This window comes from Stenella coeruleoalba (assembly GCF_951394435.1).
Source record: "Stenella coeruleoalba genome assembly, chromosome: 19".
NCBI lineage: Eukaryota > Metazoa > Chordata > Mammalia > Artiodactyla > Delphinidae > Stenella > Stenella coeruleoalba.
The window spans coordinates 45,431,850-45,455,744 of record NC_137165.1 but is presented as its reverse complement, the minus strand read 5'-3'; the positions used below and the strand labels follow the sequence as shown (position 1 = coordinate 45,455,744).

Here is a 23,895-nt window from a genome sequence, read left to right as displayed (position 1 = left end):
ACCTATGTCCCCTGCATTGGCAGGCGGCTTCTTAACCACTGTGCCGCCAGGGAAGTTCCAGAAATGTCACATTTTTTAAAAATTAAAATTCTCTGTATATTTTTATCTATTTTTGGATTTTATATTTTGTTCTTTGGACCTATTAATTTGACAATAGCTCCACTATTTTAATTATTGAGACTTTTAAATATGCCTTAATATTTAGTAAAATTACTCCCTGTGTTCATTAAGTTTTTCTTTCAGATTATTCTGACTGTTGTTATTTTTTGTGTATGAACCAGATTATTTAGTTATAAAAATCCTTTGGGTAAATTCAAAAAATCACACTAAAGTTATAGATCAAGCAAGAAAGAACAACATCTTTATGATGTCAAATATTGTAAATTGAGAACATGGTCTGCCTTTCTGTTTGTTCACATTTTTTCTGGGTCCTTTAGGAGCATCTTAACCATTTCTTTATACAGATATTTTATATTCCCTAAGTAATCTCTAGGAGTTTTATCTCTTCTCTTACTATTTTAAATGAAGTCATTTTATCTTCTTATGTCTTCTAACTGGTTCTAACTGGTGGTTGTTTGTGTTGCGCCAGGGGACTCCTCCTTTCACTAAAAGCGCAGCCCATCCAGATTCTGGTTTTGTAGAGGTTTCAGTCCTAGCTGCTCACCTACAGGGTCCATATCTCCTGACCCTGAACAGTTATCAAAACCCCAACGCCTTAGGGAGGGTGGGAGGGAGGGAGATGCAAGAAGGAAGAGATATGTATATGTATAACTGATTCACTTTGTTATAAAGCAGAAACTAACACACCATTGTAAACCAGCTATACTCCAATAAAGATGTTTAAAAAAAGACATAAAAATAAATAAATAAATAAACAAACAAATAAATATTCATTCCCACTGGGAAATAAAAACAAAAACCCCAACCCCTAGCCATCAGGGTCTAGATCCATATGAAGGATCCAGAGCCATGTGAAGCCCCATGAGGGCTTCACCTCTCACCTCTCCCTCAGCCACTCACAGGGCCATTTATGAACATACCATTCTAGCCTTAGGTTCTCTCTTCTTTCTGAAACAAAGGGGTCCTTTTCTTTTGAATGCATTTTTATATGTCACTTTATTTCATTTGGTATTTTTATGTGGTCACATGAGTCTGTGTGATGGGTTGGGCATGGTGAGTGAGTAGCTTGGGTGGGGTAGTGTTCATGTTAGCTCAGTTACTTTCATTCTGAAACTTCCATTTCTTGGTTTGTAATTGACATTTATTGTATATTAGATTAGATGTTGTAATGGACTAGATTAGAATGATAATATTATGTATTTTTAGTAAGTTTAACTATTTGTTGAAATTAAATGAAATATTTATACCTGGGCTTTAAATTTAGGAACATGGCTGTGGAATCTGGTTTGAAATATCATGACTGAAAATATTTGTCATTAAAAAGCACATTACTAGTTCTGTTAAGTTAGAACTTGAAAACCTAAGTATTTAACTGATATGATGTAATATAAATCTCACCTGTGTTTTCCAGTCTTTTTTATGGAAAAAATAGTTCTCAAAGAAATTCAGAGGCTCCGTTCTCCTTAGCATTTCTAATTTCTGTATGTCTTTGAATGGCTTTCCCATCACCACCCCATCCACATTAGGAAACAGTGGAAAGACGGGTATTTTTGAATATGGGCTATCTGAAGGACGATTGCATCCTAAGAAGATAAAAACTGGTATCACAAATAATGTAAGAAGAAATTCACATAAAAGACATACATGTGGTACCTATTTTGCTCTTTGTCTATTCATCTCCTCAGAGGCCATGCCACCCCTTCTTCACTCTCCTGCTCCTACCACCCACGCATCCACAGACTTTCAGCTTCATACAGGTGTCTGGGGATTCAGGTACATTTGCTTTCAAATGATATCTGTGTGACAGAGACCAGACACTCAGAATAGGCTGTGGCCTTACTCTTAAAGCACTTGGCATTTAGTATTTAATTCTGACCAGTAATATACAAATAAATCCTTTACAACAGTGGGGAGAGGACAAATGGCTCTTACTCTTGAGCTCTTCAAGAAATTTAAATAAATCCTTTTCTTTCGTTATTGCAATCCGGGCAGCATTAGCAAAGGCGGCTGTGCTTGAGCTTGGAGGTGTGCATATGTCTGGCTTAAATCTCCTTTTTCCATAACCTGTAGCATAAGGGCTCCACACCATTGCCGAGGTGGTTTCCTGGAATTTTCTTCGGAAATAGCTAGGAAAAAAAAAGTAATTCAGAGGTGGTTAAAAAGTGCTAAAGTCCTACTGAAAAAAAGTGCCTGAGTGTTGGACAGAAAGAAAAAAAAGTCAAATTGCAAGTTATATATGCTGAATGCATTCATTTTAATTTGTATATTCATTCAATATTATTTATTGAGGGCTTGTTTCTGTGACATTTATAGAACATCTACTGATATTTTCCACAGGCCATTTAATTACTTTATATATGCAGTCCCTGGGCTTTGCCTGCCTTCCTCTTCCCCCAGATTTCCCAGTCCTGTCTAGAAAAATACCTATCGATTATGATCCATGTTAGGTTGCTTCTATGTCTTGGCTATTGTAAATAGCGCTGCAATGAACACTGGGGTGCATGTATCTTTTTGAACCATGTTTTTCTCTGGATATATGCCCAGGAGTGGGATTGCTGGGTCATATGGTAGCTCTGTTTTTAGTTTCTTTAGGAACCTCCATACTGTTCTCCATAGTGGCTGTATCAGTTTACATTCCCACCAGCAGTATAGGAGGGTTCCTTTTTCCCCACACCCTCTCCAGCATTTATTGTTTGTAGACTTTTTGATGATGGCCATTCTGACCGGTGTGAGGTGATAATTTACTGTAGTTTTGATTCGCATTTCTCTAATAATTAGCGATGTTGAGCATCTTTTCATGTGCCTCTTGGCCATCTGTATGTCTTCTTTGGAAAAACGTCTATTTAGGTCTTCTGCCCATTTTTGGATTGGGTTGTTTTTTTTTTTTTTAATATTGAGCTGCATGAACTGTTTCTATATTTTGGAGATTAATCCTTTGTCCATTGATTCATTTGCAAATATTTTCTCCCATTCTGAGGGTTGTCTTTTCATCTTGTTTGTAGTTTCCTTTGCTGTTCAAAAGCTTTTAAGTTTCATTAGGTCCCATTTGTTTATTTTTGTTCTTATTTCCATTACTCTTGGAGGTGGGTGAAAAAAGATCTTGCTGTGATTTATGTCATAGAGTGTTCTGAATATGTTTTCCTCCAAGAGTTTTATAGTGTCTGGTCTTATGTTTAGGTCTTTAACCCATTTTGAGTTTATTTTTGTGTATGGTTTTAGGGAGTGTTCTAATTTCATTCTTTTACATGTAGCTGTCCAGTTATCCCAGCACCACTTATTGAAGAGACTGTCTTTTCTCCATTGTATATCCTTGCCTCCTTTGTCGTAGATTCGTTGACCATAGGTGTATGGGTTTATCTCTGGGCTTTCTATCCTGTCCCATTGACCTATACTTCTGTTTTTGTGCCAGTACCATATCGTCTTGATTACTGTAGCTTGGTAGTATAGTCTGAAGTCAGGCAGTCTGATTCCTCCAGCTCCATTTTTTTTCCCTCAAGACTGCTTTGGCTATTTGGGGTCTTTTGTGTCTCCATACAAATTTTAAGATTTTTATTCTAGTTCTGTAAAAAACGCCACTGGTAATTTGACAGGGATTGCATTGAATCTATAGACTGCTTTGGGTAGTATAGTCATTTTCACAATACTGATTCTTCCAATCCAAGAACATGGTATATCTCTCCATCTGTTTGTGTCACCTTTAATTTCTTTCATCAGTGTCTTATAGTTTTCTGAGTACAGGTCTTTTACCTCCTCACGTAGGTTTATTCCTAGGTATTTTATTCTTTTTGATGCAGTGGTAAATGGGATTATTCCCTTAATTTCTCTTTCTGATCTTTCGTTTTTAGTGTATAGGAATGCAAGAGATTTCTGTGCATTAATTTTGCATCCTGCAACTTTACCAAAATCATTGATCAGCTCTAGTAGTTTTCTGGTGGCATCTTTAGGATTCTCTGTGTATAGTATCATGTTACCTGCAAACAGTGACAGTTTTACTTCTTTTCCAATTTGTATTCCTTTTATTTCTTTTTCTTCTCTGATTGCTGTGGCTAGGACTTCCAAAACTACATTGAATAACAGTGGCAAGAGTGGACATCCTTGTCTTGTTCCTGATCTTAGAGGAAATGCTTTCAGTTTTTCACCATTGAGAATGATGTTTGCTGTGGGTTTTCGTATGTGGCCTTTATGATGTTGAGGTAGGTTCCCTCTATGCCCACTTTCTGGAGAATTTTTATCATAAATGGGTGTTGAATTTTGTCAAAAGATTTTTCTGCATCTATTGAGATGATCATATGTTTTTTATTCTTCACTTTGTTAATATGGTGTATCACATTGATTGATTTGCGTATATTGAAGAATCCTTGCATCCCTGGGATAAATCCCACTTGATCATGGTGTATGATCCTTTTAATGTGTTGTTGGATTCTGTTTGCTAGTATTTTGTTGAGGATTTTTGCATCTATATTCATCAGTGATATTGGTCTGTAATTTTCTTTTTTTGTAGTATCTCTGTCTGGTTTTGGTGTAAGGGTGATGGTGGCCTTGTAGAATGAGTTTGGGAGTGTTCCTTCCTCTGCAGTTTTTTGGAAGATCCTTTGGAGAAGGATGGGTGTTAGCTCTTCTCTAAATGTGTGATAGAATTCACCTGTGAAGCCATCTAGTCCTGGACTTTTGTTTGTTGGAAGATTTTTTAAAATTAATTAATTATTTATTTATTTGGCTGCATTGGGTCTTTGTTGCTGCATATGAGCTTTCTCTAGTTGCAGAGAGTGGGGGCTACTCTTCGTTGTGATGCGCGGGCTTCTCATTTTAGTGGCTTCTCTTTTCGTGGATCACAGGCTCTAGGTACGCAGGCTTCAGTAGTTGTGGCTTGTGGGCTCTAGAGCGCAGGCTCAGTAGTTGTGGCTCATGGGCTTTGCTGCTCTGCAGCATGTGGGATCTTCCTGGACCAGGGATCGAACTCCTGTCCACTGCATTGGCAGGAGGATCCTTAACCACTGTGCCACCAGGGAAGTCCCTTCTTTCCATTTATATTTTAAGCTCCTTAAATGCAAATGCCACCTATTAAATACTTCTGATCTCCTTAGGAACCAGGTATATGATAAGTAACTACCACAACCATAATAACAATAAAAACACCAACATCTGCTAACATTTCCTGAGCACTTACTGGATATAAGCCGCAATACAAGGAGGTGGAAAAGAGCATGGTTTCTGGAACCAGACAGTTTGTGCTAAAATCTAGGCACCCCTACCCCTTTGGGCAGGTTACTTAACTGACCTGTGCTTTAGCTTTTTTAATCTGTAAAGTGGGGACGATAGGGCATATCAGTAGGTGAGGATTAAAATAAATAACGTGTGTATTCTATGCTTATTCTAGTTACTTTCACATAATAATAATTGCTAACATTTATTGAGCTCTTATGATTTACTGAGCACTTTACCTGCATTATCACATCTCACAATTTCCCTGTAATTGTGTTATGGGTATTATTATTCTCATTTTATAGATGAGGAAACTGAGGCTGAATGGTTAAGGAATGTGCCAAATTTGTGTACCAACAGCAGGCATTTAATAAATGTATTTGACTTGGAATGAAATGTAGAATGTTGTGCACCCTCTGTTCCACATCTGACCGAGGTGTAGGATAGTATAAAGAGATTACCTGTTGAGCAGCGGAAGGATATTTTTACATTGTTGGTGGCATTCTGTATTTTTAAGTCTCTCTAAGTGGGATAGTAGAATGCTTTGAGAGAGTAAGAGTTGAAAAGATTGATAACAGAAACATTTAATTTTTGTAATACAATGATAGACATAGATTGAGGAAATGTATCTTTCATGATATTTGCTGGAATAAACACATTTGGGTGTGAGAATGTTTCCTTATCCTCTATTCTCAAGTCTAATTCTGGCTCTGGTCCAGTCCAAAGACTACTTTGGGAAGTATGAAATTGCTGTACCTCATCCCAAAGGACCTTTTGACAGCCCCTGGTAGATCCAGTGTGAATGGGAGTATCTTGTATTCAAACTAGATTTCCAAGCTCACCCAAAATCATTCCTGGAAAAGTCTCGTTCCTCTGGGATTCTCTAGCCTAGGGTAGGAGAAGCTGAACTTTTGGCTGTCTTATTGTGGCACATGACTATTTATTTGCCTATACACCTTCTCCTTCGTTCTGGAGCAGATCCGTGGAGTAGGATGTTTGGGAGAGGTGGCTGCCTTGTTAATATCCTCATAAATGCTGCCGAGAAGGTCGTTTTTGTTCTTTCTTTGCCACCTACCTTACTATTTCCATTAGAGCCTTTCTGGGTAAGGCTGAAGTCTCTACAAGCTTTGATAGGATTTCAAACAATAGGATCCCTGGGTTGCCAGCTAAATCTAAACAGCTCTCCGTTTCTGGAACTATGGAGGGAAAAAAAAAATTCAAAATGCCTTCTGAAAAAAAATCTATCATAAAAAGGATTAAATTGTTTTACTGTATATACAGTATTAATACCAAGTCAAGAACTACAGAATTATAGAAAAACATTCGAAGTCTGTTCTATTTGGTAAAAAGGTCATTTTGATTACTGAACAGACAAAATAATCATGGAATTTTAAATGAAATACTTTTAGTTCAGTGACTTCTAAGTAAATACAGTAATACATTTAACATAAACATGAATTATGTGTTAAGGACTATTGTTCTGTTCTTCTATGTAAAGGAATTGTTGATATACATACTTCTGGTGTGCAGGCAAACCCTTGTTACTATAGTGATACTTGAAACAGTAACTTCTGTTTATACTAAAACAGTTCATAGCTTATGAAAGGATGTATTTTTCAAAACTGTATACAATATTTGGAATTTGGAATGCATTTATCCTAGAAGACATGATATGAATAGGGTTAGATTTTCCAAGGCAGCTTGTTAAACTCATAAACAAACCGTTAGAGGACTAACAACAATAATTTGAGTACCTCCACTTCATTATAACCTTGTGTGAAAACATGCTCTCGAACCTCCAGCAGACTCTCCAGCCCTCACACTGAGGGCAGAGGCTTCACCAGGGTGAGGAAGATATTTTTCAGGAACAGTGAATTATCTATACTCAAATTTGCCTGAGAGAGAGAGAGAATTTTTCTTTTTCTAAAAAGACAATTTTTCTTCTGTAGGAGGAGTACCTCCCAAAGTAGCACAGGTACTGGTAAAGAATTAAAGTACTATAAAAGGTGACCAAAATTTTCTACACCACTGCCTGAGTGTTCTCATTGGAGTCCAAAAAGCAGCGTCTTCTGCAGAAGGACTTGATGCATTTAAGTTAAAATTCTAAAACTGTATCAATTTCCTTAGCAAATTTTGTTTTAGAGAAGCAGTACAAAAGTAAATCACATCCCAGACTACACCTTCCTGATTGGAGACCTAAATGAATAATCTTTACAGTGCCATGAATTGCAACTAACCATCTGCCATCTATTCAGCAATATTTCTACTCACCCACAGCCTTCAGGAAGCGGTTGTTATCTGTTAGCACCTTTATAAAGTCTGAGAAATTCACCTTCCCATCTCCTGCAACAGAGATCTAAAGCTCAGAACAAGGATATATTTACCTTCCCACTTCACTCCCACCTCTATATTTCTATTATTAGAATATGCCAGAGTTTTACCCTGTTTCCACTAAAATTAAAGGATAGCGAGTGCTATTAGAGTGTTTGTGTTTCAATGAAAGAATAAAAATTTGGGTAGAGTTAGTGGAAACAAGTGACACTTTAATTAAATGGTGACTGACACACATGGGATGCTGCTGATTGAATGGGGCACTGGCAGGTGGGTGAGGAGAGGTGAGATGAGGTACTGTGCTGAATATATATTCCACACAACATACCAGCTTGGGCTACTAGTCACTAAATCAGTATATTCAGGGCTTCCCTGGTGGCGCAGTGGTTGAGAGTCCGCCTGCCGATGCAGGGGACGCGGGTTCGTGCCCCGGTCCGGGAAGATCCCACATGCCGCGGAGCGGCTGGGCCTGTGAGCCATGGCCGCTGAGCCTGCGCGTCCGGAGCCTGCGCTCCGCAGCGGGAGAGGCCACAGCAGTGAGAGGCCCACGTACCGCAAAAAACAAACAAACAAAAAAACCCAGTATATTCAAAGAAAACATTACCTATATGCTTTAAAAATATCAATAAAAATGCTGTGGCATTTAAGATTCAATATAGGTGGGCTCTAATGATGGAAGGAAGATCTGTACTAAAATGATTCAAACAGAAACAAAGGGCTTGGATTTCCTTGGCAATGTAGGCAGATAGGGTAGGGGGTCCCGGAGGAAGAAAACTAGGCATAACTTTCTTGACATAAGAGAAGCCATTTTAGGCCTAAGCCATTTTATCATCTAAGCCTGGCCACAGTGCTTGCCCTTGCAGAAGAATATGCCTCATAGTTAATGATTTGAAAGGAACAAAGAATGTAAGAACAAACTGGTATTACCAGGCCAGGAAAATAACTTAACCATATTGGAAACAACATACCAGTTGTAAAGACTCCCAGTTCTGTTTTGAAAGTTGAGATTAGCCTGAAGCACATTCCTGAGCTGTTTTGCAGGATCCAACCCCCCTTGAGCACTCAACCTTTACCAGAATACCTAGAGCCTAAGGAATGATGCTGCTGACCTTTGCTGACTCTCATAACCCCAATCTACTAGAGCCTGGACTCTGTCGACCTTTGCCCCAAATGTATGCTGAATTCTCCTCTGCTCCAGCCCCTTCATGAATATGCATGCTCCCTTAGCTTAAAACCTTCCCATTTTTGCTGTCTGGGGAGACACTGCTTTGGGAAAGATCTCCAGCGTTCTCCTTACTTGTTGCAAGTAATAAATCCTTCCTTCTGCTCTTTGGCTTGGTTGTGTCTTTTGCCTCAACACCCACCAAGAGGTGAAGCCAGTTTTTGGGTAATAGTAACAGGTTATTTTTGAAATTGCCAATGCCTTTGTATCTGTTATTTCAAGGCACCCTCCAAAATGTACATTAGGACAAGTAATCTGAATTTGACATTAAATACGACAGTCACTTTTCATTTCCACACAGGCTTTTTCAAAGACTAGCCCATTTTGTAGCATTAATTTGATTTCATAACTTGTATACCGATAACTTTAAAGAGAAACACATATATGTGCTTTTGGCAAATGAATGAGGTTTACTTCTCATGTTTATGTAGTCTGAGAAAAAATATATATTTATAAAAATTTTTTATGAAAAAAATAATGACAAGTCAAAGTACTCACGATCAATATCAGCACATCTTAGTTCATTACAGACATCATGCTTGGTTAGATTCACTCCCAATTTAGCTAAAGTGCGCATCATTCCATGTAAATCAATACAGCCAGTTTTATCCTTGTTAAAGAAGTTGTAGGCATCTTGGAAGGCTGGGGAAATGGAATTAGGTTAGGACAGGAATAAATACATATTCTTATGGAATTAGAACAGGTATTACCGTTGATTGGAGGTCATGTTCTGAAAAACTAGAGAAATTTGGGTATTTAGTAGACATTTCTTATAAAGGACAGTGTCCTTCCATGAGATTTGAACTAGAATAAACTAATTGGTGGAAAAGCAAATATATAGGCAAAATGGCTCTTGAAAGATGTTCATACCCTAATTCCTGGAACCTGTGAATGTATTACTTTACATGACAAAAGGAATTTTGCAGATGTCATTAAGGTAGATTACCCTGGATTATCTGAATGGGTCCCTTATGAAGCAAGAGAGATGTGGCAGATGAAGTGAGAGATTCAAAGCAGGAGAAGGACTTGACTCATTGTTGCTGGTTTGAAGATGGAGAGGGCATGTGATATGGAATGCAGGCAGCCTTAAAGGTCTGAGAGAGGCTCCTGGCTGACAGCCAGCAAGGAAGTGTTTTTGTTTGTTTGTTTTTCGTTTTTTTGGCTGGGTTGGGTCTTCGTTGCTGCGCGTGTGCTTTCTCTAGTTGCAGCCATCGGGGGCTACTCTTCCTTGAGGTGCGCGGGCTTCTCATTGTGGTGGCTTCTCTTGTTGCGGAGCACGGGCTCTAGGTGCGCGGGCTTCAGTAGTAGTGGCGCACAGGCTCAGTAGTTATGGCTCGTGGGCTTAGTTGCTCCGTGGCATGTGGGATCTTCCCGGACCAGGGATCTAACCTGTGTTCCCTGCATTGGTAGGATTCTTAGCCACTGCGCCAGCAGGGAAGTCCAACCTTGTCAGTTTTGAGGAGTGTTGTTCAGGTACTTTGTAGAAGTCCTTCAATTTGGGTTTTTCTGATGTTCTTCTCATGGTTAGCCTGAGATTATGGGTTTTGGGGAGGAAGACCACAGAACTGAAGTGGTGTTATCATCATTTATTAAGGCTATCAGCATGACTTATCACTGGTGATGGCAACCTTGATTAACTGGCTGAGGTAGTGTTCGTCAGATTTTTCCACTGTAAACTTCCTTCCTTCCTTTTTCATATTCTACTCTTTGGAAGGAAGTTACTAAGGGCAGTCCAGACTCAAGGGACAGAGGGCTCAGGGGAATGGGGAATTAAGCTCTACCTCCTGGAAGAGGTAATATCTACATACGTTATTTGGAATTGTCTTGTAAGAGAGGTTTGTCTCTTTTTCATTTAAAAAATTCAATCATGGGACTTCCCTGGTGGTGCAGTGGTTAGGAATCCGCCTGCCAATGCAGGGCACACGGGTTAGAGCCCTGGTCCAGGAAGATCCCACATGCCATGGAGCAGCTAAGCCCGTGCACCACAACTACTGAGCCCACATGCCACAACTACTGAAGCCCGTGTGCCTACAGCCCAAGCTCCACAACAAGAGAAGCCACCGTAATGAAAAGCCCGCGCACCGCAACCAAGAGTAGCCCCTGCTTGATGCAACTGGAGAAAGCCCATGTGCAGCAACGAAGACCCAACACAGCGAAAAAAAAAAAAATTCAATCATTTATTTCTATCACTAGGGGCTTAACGATATTTATTTTATACTTTGAGTTATAATCCAATACTATTCTGTTTATTTTTGTTGTTCAAACTGTTCCAGCTTTGGCTGTTGTGAGCTCTTTCAGGTTCATTTCTGTATCTCCTTGACATGCTCTTGTCCTTTTGTATTTTGAGCATCTCCTTACTTTCTGGTACTGCAAGATATTCCAGGTTCATTTTGTATATTCTCTGCCAAAGCCCTAGAATCAGCCATTTATCCAAGGAACTCTGATTCTTTGATAGGAGACTGACATTGGAAGTCAAGATTTGGGTGCTGGGTATGTTTGTTGCTATGGGGGTGTCAGTGCTTTTAAGTCCTCTCAGCAAACAGAGCTAGGAAATATATGCACATATACTAACCCATGTATACACACATATCATATTATTTCTCGATCTATCCATCTGCATCCATTAAGTTAAACATGAGTTCACACTAATGTCTCACTCTAATCCAGTTCCACTGCTTCACTTTAGCCTTCTCCCTTTGTTTATCTGAAACTTCCTACTCCAACAGAGAGAAACCTGGCTCCCACCATCCACCATTGAGTCACTTATTTATTCAATTGTCGTATACATGTACAACGGTTTCAGGATTGTTAATGTATACCCCTAGGAGAAACAACTTTACTAATTAGAGTATATTGTGTGCTGTTTATGTATAGCTCCTTTTGTGTTCAGTCTTACAGTTTCTAGTCAAAATGTTGTTTTCAGAGTTACATAGGTCAGCGCCTCCCTCTCCCCGACCTGACTTATATTTTAACAGGATCATTGTGGCTATTGTTAGAACAGACTTTTGTAAGGATTTGGGTAGAAGCAGGGAGACTAGCCTCAGGTAGGAGGCTATTGTGGGTGAGCAATAACAGTGCTTTAGACCAGGGTTGTAGCAGTAGAGGTGGTATAAATCTCGATATATTTTAAAGGTAGAGCCAATGAGATTTCCTGATGGATTTATTTTATTTATTTATTTTTTAAAATACACATTTCTTCATTTATTTATTTATTTATTTATATTTTTGGCTGCATTGGGTCTTTGTTGCTGCACGCAGGCTTTCTCTAGTTGCCGCGAGCAGGGGCTACTCTTCGTTGTGGTGGGCGGGCTTCTCATTCTGGTGGCTTCTCTTGCTGTGGAGCACGGGCTCTAGGCATGTGGGCTTCAGTAATTGTGGCATGCGGGCTCAGTAGTTGTGGCTTGCAGGCTCTAGAGCGCAGTCTCAGTAGTTGTGGCACACGGGCTTAGTTGCTCCACAGCATGTGGGATCTTCCCTGACCAGGGCTCAAACCCGTGTCCCCTGCGTTGGCAGGCGGATTGTTAACCACTGTGCCACTAGAGAAGTCCCTCCTGATGGATTTAGAGGTAGGGTGAGAACAAAGAGTCAAGGATGACTCCAGAGTTTTTCCAGAACAAGTGGAAGGATGAAATATCATTATCTGAGATGGGGAAGGCTATGGGTAGGTCAAAGTTTAAAAGTAAGAGGCTGAGGGGAGGGGAGGATGGGGAGTTACTGGTTAATGGGTCTGGAGGTTCAGTTTGGGATGATGAAAAAGTTCTGGAGGTGGATGGTAGTGATGGTTAGAGGACATTGTGAACATATTTAATGCCACTGATCTGTGTGAACTCTTAAAAATTGTAATTTTTATGTTATGTATATTTTACTACAATAAAAAAAAAAAGAGTAAGAGGAACATATCAGGAGTTCAGTTGTATTTTTTTTTTTTTTTTGGCCATGCCGTGTGGCTTGCAGAATCTTAGTTCCCTGAACCTGGGACCCCGGCAGCGGCAGCGTGGAGTCCTAACCACTGGACGGCCAGGGAATTTCCCAGGAGTTCAGTTTTTGACATGTTGAGTTTGAGGTGTCTATTAGACATACAATTGGAGATGTCAGGTAGGCAGTTAGATATGAGCCTGGAGCTGGGGAGAGAGACCTGGCTGGACATATACATTTGGGAATTGTTGGCATATAGGTATTTAAAGCCTAAGACTAGATGAGATCACCACATGTGTGAGTGGGATGAAGAAGAGAAGAGGATCAAGGACTGAGCTTGATCAGGAATGATATACTAGAGAGTGAAAAAAATTGGTGTTGGAGAGGGGGGCACAGTTTCTTTGGTCGTATCTTTGAATTTGAGAGAGGAGATGTGATCTAGTCCACAATGGAAGGATTGACTTTAGATAAAAGTATAAAGTTCATTTGTGGAAGAGGGAGGAGGGCAGAGTTTGTGGGTACAGATGCTGGTGGGGGTAGATATGGAAGTGGGAGTCTGTGGAAGTTCTATTCTGATTGCAGAATCAGAATTCTCCAATTATAAAGGGGCAGGAAGCAAGGATATCAATTGAGAGTGAGGATGGTAGCAGATGTTGGGGATTTGGAGGTGTTCAATAAATATTTATAAAATGAACAAATTAACCTGTCATAGTGCTTAATCCTCACGACAACCACATTTTCTAGTTTCTGTATTTGATGCTTTGATATCTGGGGCCTTGCTGATCCTGGAGGGCCTGCCCCTCCCATAACTAGCCAGTTCCTAGCGATAATAAAAGACTTGCCTGTGAGTATGTTCTTCATATATATACAAACCAACCAATCCAGAGACCGTATCCCCAGTCACCAACTTTCTTAGGCTCTTAAACTCTGGGCTACTGTTCCTCTGTCCTAATCACTGCAGGGCAGACAACTAGGGACAGCCCTGAAACCCAGAGCTCACTGAAATGATTTACCTAGCCAATCCTAAACCTGCTTATCCTGCCTTGTCTATTCCTTCCTGCAGAAACCAAACTAAGGGTCTTGCCCACTTCCCTCTACCCTTTGTCTTTTGACTGACTCTGGTGCTTCCCTCTTCATGGTGTGCTGTGTCTCTTACTTTTAGGGATCTCTGAGAATAAAATACTTCTTCCAGGACAGTTGTTTCTATGTCTGTATGTATAATACCTGATTAAAGCAAATAGTGGGTACCCCAAAGCACCAATGTATATTAATGTACTTCAGAAACCTTGAAGTTGTATAAAGCCATAAACTGTTACTATTAAGGCATTTAGTTCAGTTTTACAGTGAAAAATGAAGTTCTGATTCTGACAATCTTTTGTGTTTCCCAAACCAGCTTTCCCAGCAATAAAGGTGTTTTTTTGATTCCTGTCTCTTGGAGGAATGTCTTAGTTGGTTCCAAACTTGGAGGGGTGAAGCATTAACCTTCTCAGAACCCAAACACAGCCACGCTTGATTTTTTTTTTTTTTTTTTTTAGTTTTTCTAGTGTGTCATGTTTTCCCTTTTCTCTGGGTCTTTGCAGATTCCACTCTTTCTACCCAGAACACTCCCTTCTGTGCTCTTTGTCTGATTTACTCATTATTCAGCTTTCGCTGGGACTTCCCTCCTATCCTTACTGAGACTAAGTTAGGACACTTTCTTTTATGCTCCTTTAACTCTATACTTTCCCTATCATAACTTGTGTCATGTTGTAATTTAAATGGTTCAATCAACAAATTCATGGTTTAACTGTCTTCCCTGTAAGACTTCCTATTAGGGCAGGGAACATGTCTGACCTGTGTTTCGCCTAGTACACTGTTGGCTTTAAGTAATTATTTGTTGTTTGGATGAATGAACTGTAGTGAGGGTAGCTCATTTTATCATTATAATTTTTTTCTATGATAAATTCTGGGACTTTAGTTGTGTTGATACTGCTTTGCTACTTAATTTCTATTTGACCTTATATTTTTTCTTCTCCACACCACAAGTTCTCCTTGGAATAAAAATATTTGGCCAGGACTGTATAAATTCTTGAAGATGTCTATTTGAAAGTAATCCCCCAGGACTTGCCTGGTAGTCCAGTGGGTAAGACTCCACGCTCCCAATGCAGGGGGCCCAGGTTCGATCCCTGGTTGGGGAACTAGTTCCTGCATGCATGTGGCAACTAAGAGTCCTCATGCTGCAACTAAGAAGTCCGCATGCTGCAACTAAGAAGTCTGCATGCCACAACTAAAGATCCCACATGCTGCAACTAAAGATCCCGCCTGCCACAATGAAGATCCCATGTGCTGCAACTAAGACTTGGCACAGCCAAAAAATAAATAAATACTAAAAAAAGTAATCCACCTTCCTTCCCACAAATTAGACATTGTATCATAAAATATAGATATTTTTTGTTTTTAAATAACAGAGTACTGTAGACAACCTTTGAAATCCCAGATCTCCCTTAGAGAAAAAAAAATGCTAAGATATATTAAGGGGCTTTTGTTTATGCTTTTATTTTGGGATGGGTCTCATTACCTCGCATTTGTGAACGGCTCAACTTCCTTTCTTTGTGCTGTAATTGGCTTGGCAGCGGTCCTGGTAAATCTTTATCCCTGAGAAAAGAGATACTTATTGAAACCAGCAAATATTAGTTCCCTTCATCAGTTTCTGCTGACTGGAGTGACTGTAAACATCAAAATATATCCAGAGTCACACCACCTAAGGGCCCTGTTACTGTCAATTGCCAGTAGCTACAGGATGGACAGTGATGTTGGCCACTGAGGTCCACCTCTCCCCTATACTTGCCCATCAACCTTATCCCCTTAAAAAATCTGATTTCTCCTATTTTACAAAAGAGGAAACTGAGGCTCAGAGGGATTAAATAACTTGTCCTGAGTCACACAGCTAATAACTGGAAGCCCTGGGATTCAAATCCAGGTTTATTTGTTGCCAAAGTTGAAGAATATAAGCCTCACACTATTCCTATTGTTAGAAATATAAGTTGTTTCAAACTTTTAACTAGTTTAAATAATCTTATGGTGAATATACTTACAATGAAATTTTGTGTTCACATTTATTTTACAACTTTGCTAAATTGTATTTTTACCAGAATATGAGAGAGCGAGAGCGGTAGATCGATCTCTTTCTTTCTCCCTCTCTCTCTCTCTCTGTCTCGATGTCTCTATATCAACCATATCTATCTATCTCTCATCAAGAGAGAAAAGTTCTGGAAAGTTTGGAACCCTAGGTGACCTTTTATTTCCTCAGGAAAATAAAATCTGGAAAAAGAGGAAAATATTAATACTTTGAGGATATTTTGTATATATCTGCAGCAATTTATTAGTTTAGGAACATAAAAATGTATTATGCAAAACTGGGTTTACTTATAATATGGTAATTTAATAGTAAATTTATAATAATCATAATTTTATGGATTAATTTTATTTAAAATACATTTAGTTTTGATACTAGTAGAACTAAAAGTTTTAAGAAATATGTCATCTCTTAGTTTTTGTACTTTTACAAGAAGCAATTAAAAAAGTAAAACTATAAGAAATACTAAACATGGTAGTTAAATAAAAAAATTATAGTTTATGAATTTAGTATCCTCTACAGTGTCTACTAGATTCAGCCCATTTTTAAAGAGGACCTGGTAAAATAGGAGGTGAAATGCACCATTCTCAATTTTTCTGACACGGAATTTGATCTAATTAGTCTTATTTTTCTCAGCTTTTACTATCATTGATATCTTCTAGTGTTTGCTTTTCATTACCAACTTGATGCCTTTACTCAGATTGGTTATTTTATATTTGTTGTATTTCTAAATATAAACAGATTTCTTTTGCATGATATAAAAGATGCAGTGGGGCTTCCCTGGTGGCGCAGTGGTTGAGAGTCCACCTGCCGATGCAGGGGACACGGGTTCGTGCCCTGGTCCGGGAAGATCCCACATGCCGTGGAGCGGCTGGGCCTGTAAGCCATGGCCGCTGAGCCTGCGCGTACGGGGCCTGTGCTCCGCAATGGGAGAGGCCACAACAGTGAGAGGCCCGCGTATCACACACACACAGAAAAGATGTAGTGGATGGAGAAATATGAAGTTCTCAAGAAGCAAGAAGAAAGTAGAAGCCCAGGCAATGCAAGTTCTTTATTAGCTACGTTTAAAAAACCATACTCTTGGCAGAATTTCAAATCTTATCTTGGATCAAACATGGGAAATAGATTTTTTATTTTACAGTGTTTCAAAGGTTCAAAGAACTTTAGATTTGGAATGGACCCAGTCTAGCCTCTCATCTCATGTAGGAATTCCCTCTACATGTGGTATTATCTAGTCTTTGCTTGACTACTTTCAGTGACAAGGAAGTCACTACTTCAAAAGACAGTTCGTGATGAAGGGTAAGGGAACAATGAGATCAAGGAATTTGGCTGCTACAAGGTTGTGTTACCCACATCCTGATAAAAAAGTCCGTAACATATTCCTGTAGAATGGCATAGTCAAGGACACTAGGAGAAATACTCTCAAAGTGGCAAAGAAAATGGATAATTGTGAGAGAGGAAAGAGGCTTTTCTTTTTATGATCTGGTAAAATTTGCATCAGGCTTTCATTTTCAGTCACTAGTGGCTACTGTTTATTGGAATTTGTAGTTATCAGGTTGAGAAAAAGCTATTGTTAATGTCACAGGCAAACCTCCCTTCCCAATTTTAGCTCAAGGTTAGTCATAGCTAATTTATCAGATTTCATTTTACTGGCCATTTTTGAGCTACATACTCTTTTTCTATATTCTGACACTTAGGGGTTTATGATCCTCTGAGTTTTTTCTCCTTTAAACTGGCACTTGAAATGTCTTAATGTATAACTGACAACTCCTCTAGCCTTCTGACAACCTTCTTCTTCTGGCGTATTCTGTCCCCTCACACAAAAATAGCCTCTCATTTGGGAGAATAGGAAGAACTCTTTGTTTCTCTAATCAAAAAGTATATATATATATCTTTCTTTTCATAAAAAAATCTTTATCTTCAATTCAGATGTTTTGTTTTATAATTAATTTTATCACAGAATAGATATTTGAAGAACATTCTAACTTGTTTCATTATAGCCTTTATGAGTATTTAATATATTCATCACCTTAATAATTCTTTATCTTAATATATTGATCACATTAATAAATTCATTACTTACCTCTTGCCATGGAAGTTGGGTATTTTTGTTGAAGGATTCAGTTTAAGTTTTGCTTTAATATCAGAAACTGCCATGTGGCCAGTAACTCTGTCTGGAATTCAGAAGATACAGTTAAGGATCAAATCACAGATTAATTTGTTTATATTCTTTTACAACTTTCCCAGTTCGAGACCTGGAGTTTGAAGTCCAGGGCCTCATGGAATGGAAATATGTGCAAATGCAAGTTAGAGGCATGTGCAAAGTTGGAAGGCCAAGTGGACGGGTCCCTTTACTATCCCAAGATCTCTAAGTGAAACTTCTTGCCATTGCTCCTCCTGCAAATAGTATCATTCTGATCCTATATAAAAATAAATGGTAGAGCATTCTGCAAATATGTAGAAAAAGTTACTTAAAGACAAAATTTATTTTTAAAATGTGCTTTTCATCTCATAATTGACAGAGAATAAAATGTTATAGCATTTGCAAAATATTTACCTAATTGTTTATATCTTGGATAGCTGCTGGGTAGTAAGTAGATTTTCCCAGGGTTTCCTTCTGGGAGGTCCACCCCTGCCCTATCAGTTCTTATGAACCCACTGGTCTTTTTAAAAAATAAGAATAGGGGTGGGATATAATGCTGTTTTGCTACCTTAGATCTCCCTGAATGGACTATTAACCACAAAGGACTCCCTAGTCCTTCCTTTCTACTTCTGCATAGTTTAAGAATCAGAACCTATGGACCAGAAGCTGGGTTGGTAGGGCTTCTCCCTTTTATTGTTGGTCTTATCTAATTATCTTTTTTAATATCAATTTATTTATTTATATTTATTTATTTTTGGCTGCATTGGGGTCGCAGGCTTTCTCTAGTTGCGGTGAGCAGGGGCTACTCTTTGTTGCGGTGAATGGGCTTCTCATTGCGGTGGCTTCTCTTGCTGCAGAGCACGGGCTCTAAGCACATGGGCTTAAGCAGTTGTGGCGCATGGGCTCAGTAGTTGTGGCTCGCGGGCTCTAGAGCGCAGGCTCAGTAGTTGTGGCACACAGGCTTAGTTGCTCTGCAGCATGTGGGATCTTCCCGGCCCAGGGCTCGAACCCATGTCTCCTGCACTGGCAGGCAAGTTCTTAACCACTGCGCCACCAGGGAAGTCCTCTAATTATCTTTTTAATATATAGAGTGTATTAGGTAGTTCACTGACAAGAAAACTGGGTTGCTGACTTAGGAACAGCAGACAATCATACACTATTAAACCATGAAGAAAAAGTCTCTGAATGTTTGGTTAGAGTTCAGTCAATTTTCCTAAGTCTTTACCTCAGACTCTGGAAAACTGTTGCTTCTAAACAACTCAATTACATGTGCTCAAAATCTGGAAACCTATCACAGAGCTGGGAACTCCGGAGAGGCTTGACAATGTAGGCAGTTGAAAGGTGCTGTGAAATCATCCTCATGGCTTAAAATAATCATTACTTTAAAAAAACTACCTTCAATCTCTCACTGAGATGATAGATTAAAAAAAAAAAAGGTCTCCTTGTAGATTCCTACGAAATCTGGATATTTACCTACTTCTAGGTGGTGCTACTTTACAACTTCTGGGCTTCAGTCAGATCAAGAATCCATAAAGGGTTTGTTCCATCACACAACTGTGACCTCATTCACTTCTCAGGCTCAGGTCCAGGTAAGAATGACCCACAAGCTCCTTCCAGCTTTAGAGCAACTGTGATTTCAATGTGGTTCATTCGGCACCCTCAGGGTATGTGTGGGTATGAGTTACAGAATCAGAATATTTTGACACTGATTGGATTTTGGGGAAGGGGAGGTTTTAAAAAAAATTCTGTATTAATATATTTTCATGTTAAACATTGGTGAATTGAAAGTTGTTGAAGTAAAAAATTTTACCCAGTTCCCTTGGTTGAATGCTGATTAGGAACCATTTCATTGTTTACATCCAGAAAGAGGGAAAAATCAAACTCTCACAGGTTTTAGTCTATAGTGTTATCGAAAAGAGTGATTTTAAAAGAGCAATTAAGGAAAGTATTATGATTGTTTTAATCAGAAATTTTCAAGATCTGACAGGTCGCACGGTATTTAAATCATCTAAGCACAGAAGTTAGGAGTGTCTCTAGTCTTCATGATGGCTAAGCACAGATACCTCTGGCAGCAAAGGCTTAGCTTGAGCCCCCCAAGTTGTTTCAGACTTCACTTGTTAGCTGCAATTCTAGAGATTTTCTATTCCTGTTCTGGGGGATTCATTTATTATGTGCATAATTTGACTTTTCCTTAGTCTGTCCAAACTTGTTATATTACCTTTCATTCTGGCTAGGGATACAGAGGAAAGAAAGGGAAGGTTTAATTTACAAATTACACAAATATTTAATTAGGGCCTACTATGTTAGGGGCTACCAAGACTTAAAATGAAGTTAATGACCACCATTCTACGTTCTGTTTCTATGAATCTGACTACTCTAGGAACCTCATATAAGTAGAATCATACAGTATTTGTGACTTGCATATTTCACCTAGCATAGTATCCTCAAGGTTCATCCATGTTGTATCATGTATCAGAATTTCCTTCCTTTTTAAGGATGAATAATATTGCATTATATGTACCACATTTTAAGATAAAGCACTTATTTATCTGTTGATGGACACTTGGGTTGCTTCCACCTTTTGACTATCATAAATAATGTTGCTGTGACACATTGGTGTACAAATATCTCTTCAAGACCCTGCTTTCAATCTTTTGAATATACATCAGAAGTGGAATTGCTGGATCACATGCTAATTCTATTTTTAATGTTTTGAAGAAATATTGTTTTCCATAGTGGCCACCATTTTACATTCCAACCAACAGTGCATAAGAGTTCTAATTTCTCCACATCCTTACCAATACTTGTTGTTTTCTGTTTGACAGTAGCCACCCTGATGGGTATGAGGTGATATATCATTGTGGTTTTGATTTGCGTTTTCCTAATGATTAGTGATTGTGAGTGTCTTTTTATAAGCTTGTTGGTTATTATATATCTACTGTAGAAACATATCTATTCAAGTCTATTGCCCAAGTCTTTTTATCACTTGTTGTTGTTGTTATTGAGTTATGGGAGTTCTTTATATATTCTGGATATTAATCCCTTATTAGACATGTGATTTGCAAATGTTTTCTTTCTGTAAGTTGCCTTTTCACTCTGTTGATTGTGTTTTGTTGCCTATGCTTTTGGTGTCATTTCCAAGAAATCATTGCCAAACCCAATGTCATGAAGCTTTTCTCCTATGTTTTCTTCTAATAGTTTTAGGTTTTGTGTGTAGGGAGAAGTAGAATTTTAACACGTAGCATGTAGCTCCTAGGGAACAGTAGTCTAGAGTGAAAGAAGAGCAAAAGCATGTAGAGTAATCATGAGAGCTTAGGAGACAAGGAACTGTTCAAGACTGCATGAAGTGAGATAATGGGAGCAAAAATGGTTAGGTATTTGGGCTAGGGTTGGTTATTAGAACAGAGATTGCAAATTTGATCCCCATACAAGTTTTATTTGGCTTAAATAGCATTAAAATTTTTTTTGAGTTTCATAAATGAAAACATGGGTAATTTAAAAGTTATCAGTTTATGACTTCTGAAAAGCCCAAAGATCAGAGAACACATGGCCCCCATTCCTATTTAGCAATAATTGGCAGGAGCAGAAAAACTGTCACCCTTTTAACTGGAACCCAAGGTTTCCTGATTGCCACAGTCTCCCTCATTTTTTTCTAGTCTCTTATACCCAGCATGTCACTCATTTAACATGTTTTATTTTAATAAACTTATTTATTTATTTATTTATTGGCTGTGTTGGGTCTTTGTTGCTGCACGCGGGCTCTCTCTAGTTGCAGTGAGCGGGGGCTACTCTTTGTTGTGGTGCGTGGGCTTCTCGTTGTCATGGCTTCTCTTGTTGCAGAGCATGGGCTCTAGGTGCACAGGCTTCAGTAGTTGTGGCATGTGGGCTCAGTAGTTGTGGCTTGCGGGCTCTAGAGCTCAGGCTCAGTAGTTGTGGCGCATGGGCTTAGCTGCTCGGCGGCATGTGGGATCTTCCCCGGCCAGGGCTCAAACCCGTGTCCCCTGCATTGGCAGGCAGATTCTCAACCACTGCACCACCAGGGAAGCCCTTAACATGGTTTTTGTGTATACATATACATCTTGATTGTTAAGCTAAGGGAGTCTAGACTTTAGCATTAGCATTGGGGAATTCTGAAGATATTTAAGTAGGGATGTTGCATAAATATAGCTGTTTTCTATAGGAATTAATTCAACCATATCAATCTAAGAATCGCCTAGGCTCATATTCCCTTCTGATTTTACGAAGAATAAAAAGGAAGTGACTATTAGATGAGGGAGAACATCTAGTATTAGGCTTCTTCCTATGCAGTACTGTTCACCAAAGGAGAAAGGGGTTTTATGGGAAAAGGTTATGTCTCAATGTGATTTATAATTTGTGGCCTCTGAAAACCTAACATTTCAGGGTAATGCCTAATTCATCCTGTATAGTTAAAGATATATGAGCCTGGGCTTCCCTGGTGGCGCAGTGGTTGAGAATCTGCCTGCCAATGCAGGGGACACGGGTTCGAGCCCTGGTGTGGGAAGATCCCACATGCCGCAGAGCAACTAAGCCCGTGAACCACAACTACTGAGCCTGCGCTCCGCAACAGAAGAGGTCGCGACAGTGAGAGGCCCACGCACCGCGATGAAGAGTGGCCCCCGCTCACCGCAACTGGAGAAAGCCCTCGCACAGAAACGAAGACCCAACACAGCTAAAAATAAATAAATTAATTAATTAATTTAAAAAAAAGATATATGAGCCTTAAGGAGAAGAGAATCTCACCAGTTACTTCAGTTACCAGAGCAATGGGAACTGGATTTTTCAGGGGGAAAAAAAGTAGCTACCTCCCTCTTAGAGATGCTGCCCCTGTAGGCGAATCAGGCTTTACAGGCAGATGCCCTTCCCTTCTCTTCCTGGCTCTTTTGCTTTCACTAAGTGTGTAAGTACCTTGAGGTGAGAAGCTTAATATTCTATTTTCCCAACATTACCTCTGTCCATTGAACATAGGTAGTTAATGAATGACTAGGGAAAGGCAAGATGTTCCTTCCTTTTGGGGCAGAGATTTTTGTGCTTCACCACTTCTCCCTCCTCTTAGGCTTTTCTCAAACTCCATCACCCACTTCAAGTCTGGTAACCTGGGTAGGCAAAATTCTCTGGGTTGGCCTAATCCTGATGAGCCCCACTTCCTCTCTTGCTCCCTCCTGACTAGTCTAGATTAATGATGGAGATATTTGCAGAAATTAGAAGGCTTACTCCTGGGACTTCCCTGGTGGTCCAGTGGGTAAGACTCCATGCTCCCATTGCAGGGGGCCTGAGTTCGATCCCTGGTCGGGGAATGAGATCCTGCATGCATGCTGCAACTAAGAGTCTGCATGCCACAACGAAGAGTCCACATGCTGCAACTAAGAAGTCCACATGCTGCAACTAAGAAGTCCACATGCCACAACGAAGATCCCATGTGCCGCAATAAGACCTGGTGCAGTCAAAAATAAATAAATAAATAATAAATAAATAAATTTGAAAAAAGAAGGCTTACTCCTCTTTACACAATACCATTTAAGTTATTATGCATGCAAACCAACTAGTTATAATTTTTAAATTTAGTGTACACCAACATGGATGGCTTTTGGAGCAGCAACTATGTAAATGTACAGCAAAAACCCCTTCCTCCCATACCACCCAACCAAGTCAGGGAAAGCAAGGATGTGAGGGGGCTTACAAAATCACATATAGAGGCAATAAGAGGAAAAGGTAGAGAAATATGTGGCAACCACTTGCTCATCCTCATTGATTTTTTCTTGAGAGTCAATCCAGAATGTCAGAAAATTTTCCTAGCATCAACTTAATAGCAAGTTATAATAATAGATT

The 23,895-nt window shown here is 39.3% G+C and overlaps 1 protein-coding gene across 1 annotated transcript in view; it reads right to left on the bottom strand.

Annotated features, from left to right (window-relative positions):
- The window catches only part of EFCAB3 (EF-hand calcium binding domain 3), a 32,878-nt gene extending 9,577 nt beyond the window's left edge, over window positions 1–23,301 (bottom strand). The window contains exons 1-8 of the mRNA XM_079904570.1: window positions 23,281–23,301; window positions 17,989–18,079; window positions 15,348–15,424; window positions 9,374–9,517; window positions 7,594–7,665; window positions 6,398–6,518; window positions 2,053–2,246; window positions 1,519–1,703 (exon numbers count right to left, since the gene is read on the bottom strand). Coding sequence (XP_079760696.1) covers window positions 1,519–1,703; window positions 2,053–2,246; window positions 6,398–6,518; window positions 7,594–7,665; window positions 9,374–9,517; window positions 15,348–15,424; window positions 17,989–18,062 — 867 coding nt within the window. The 5' untranslated portion in view covers window positions 18,063–18,079; window positions 23,281–23,301. The remainder of the gene's footprint in view (window positions 1–1,518; window positions 1,704–2,052; window positions 2,247–6,397; window positions 6,519–7,593; window positions 7,666–9,373; window positions 9,518–15,347; window positions 15,425–17,988; window positions 18,080–23,280) is intronic.
- Between the last annotated feature and the right edge of the window lie 594 nt (window positions 23,302–23,895).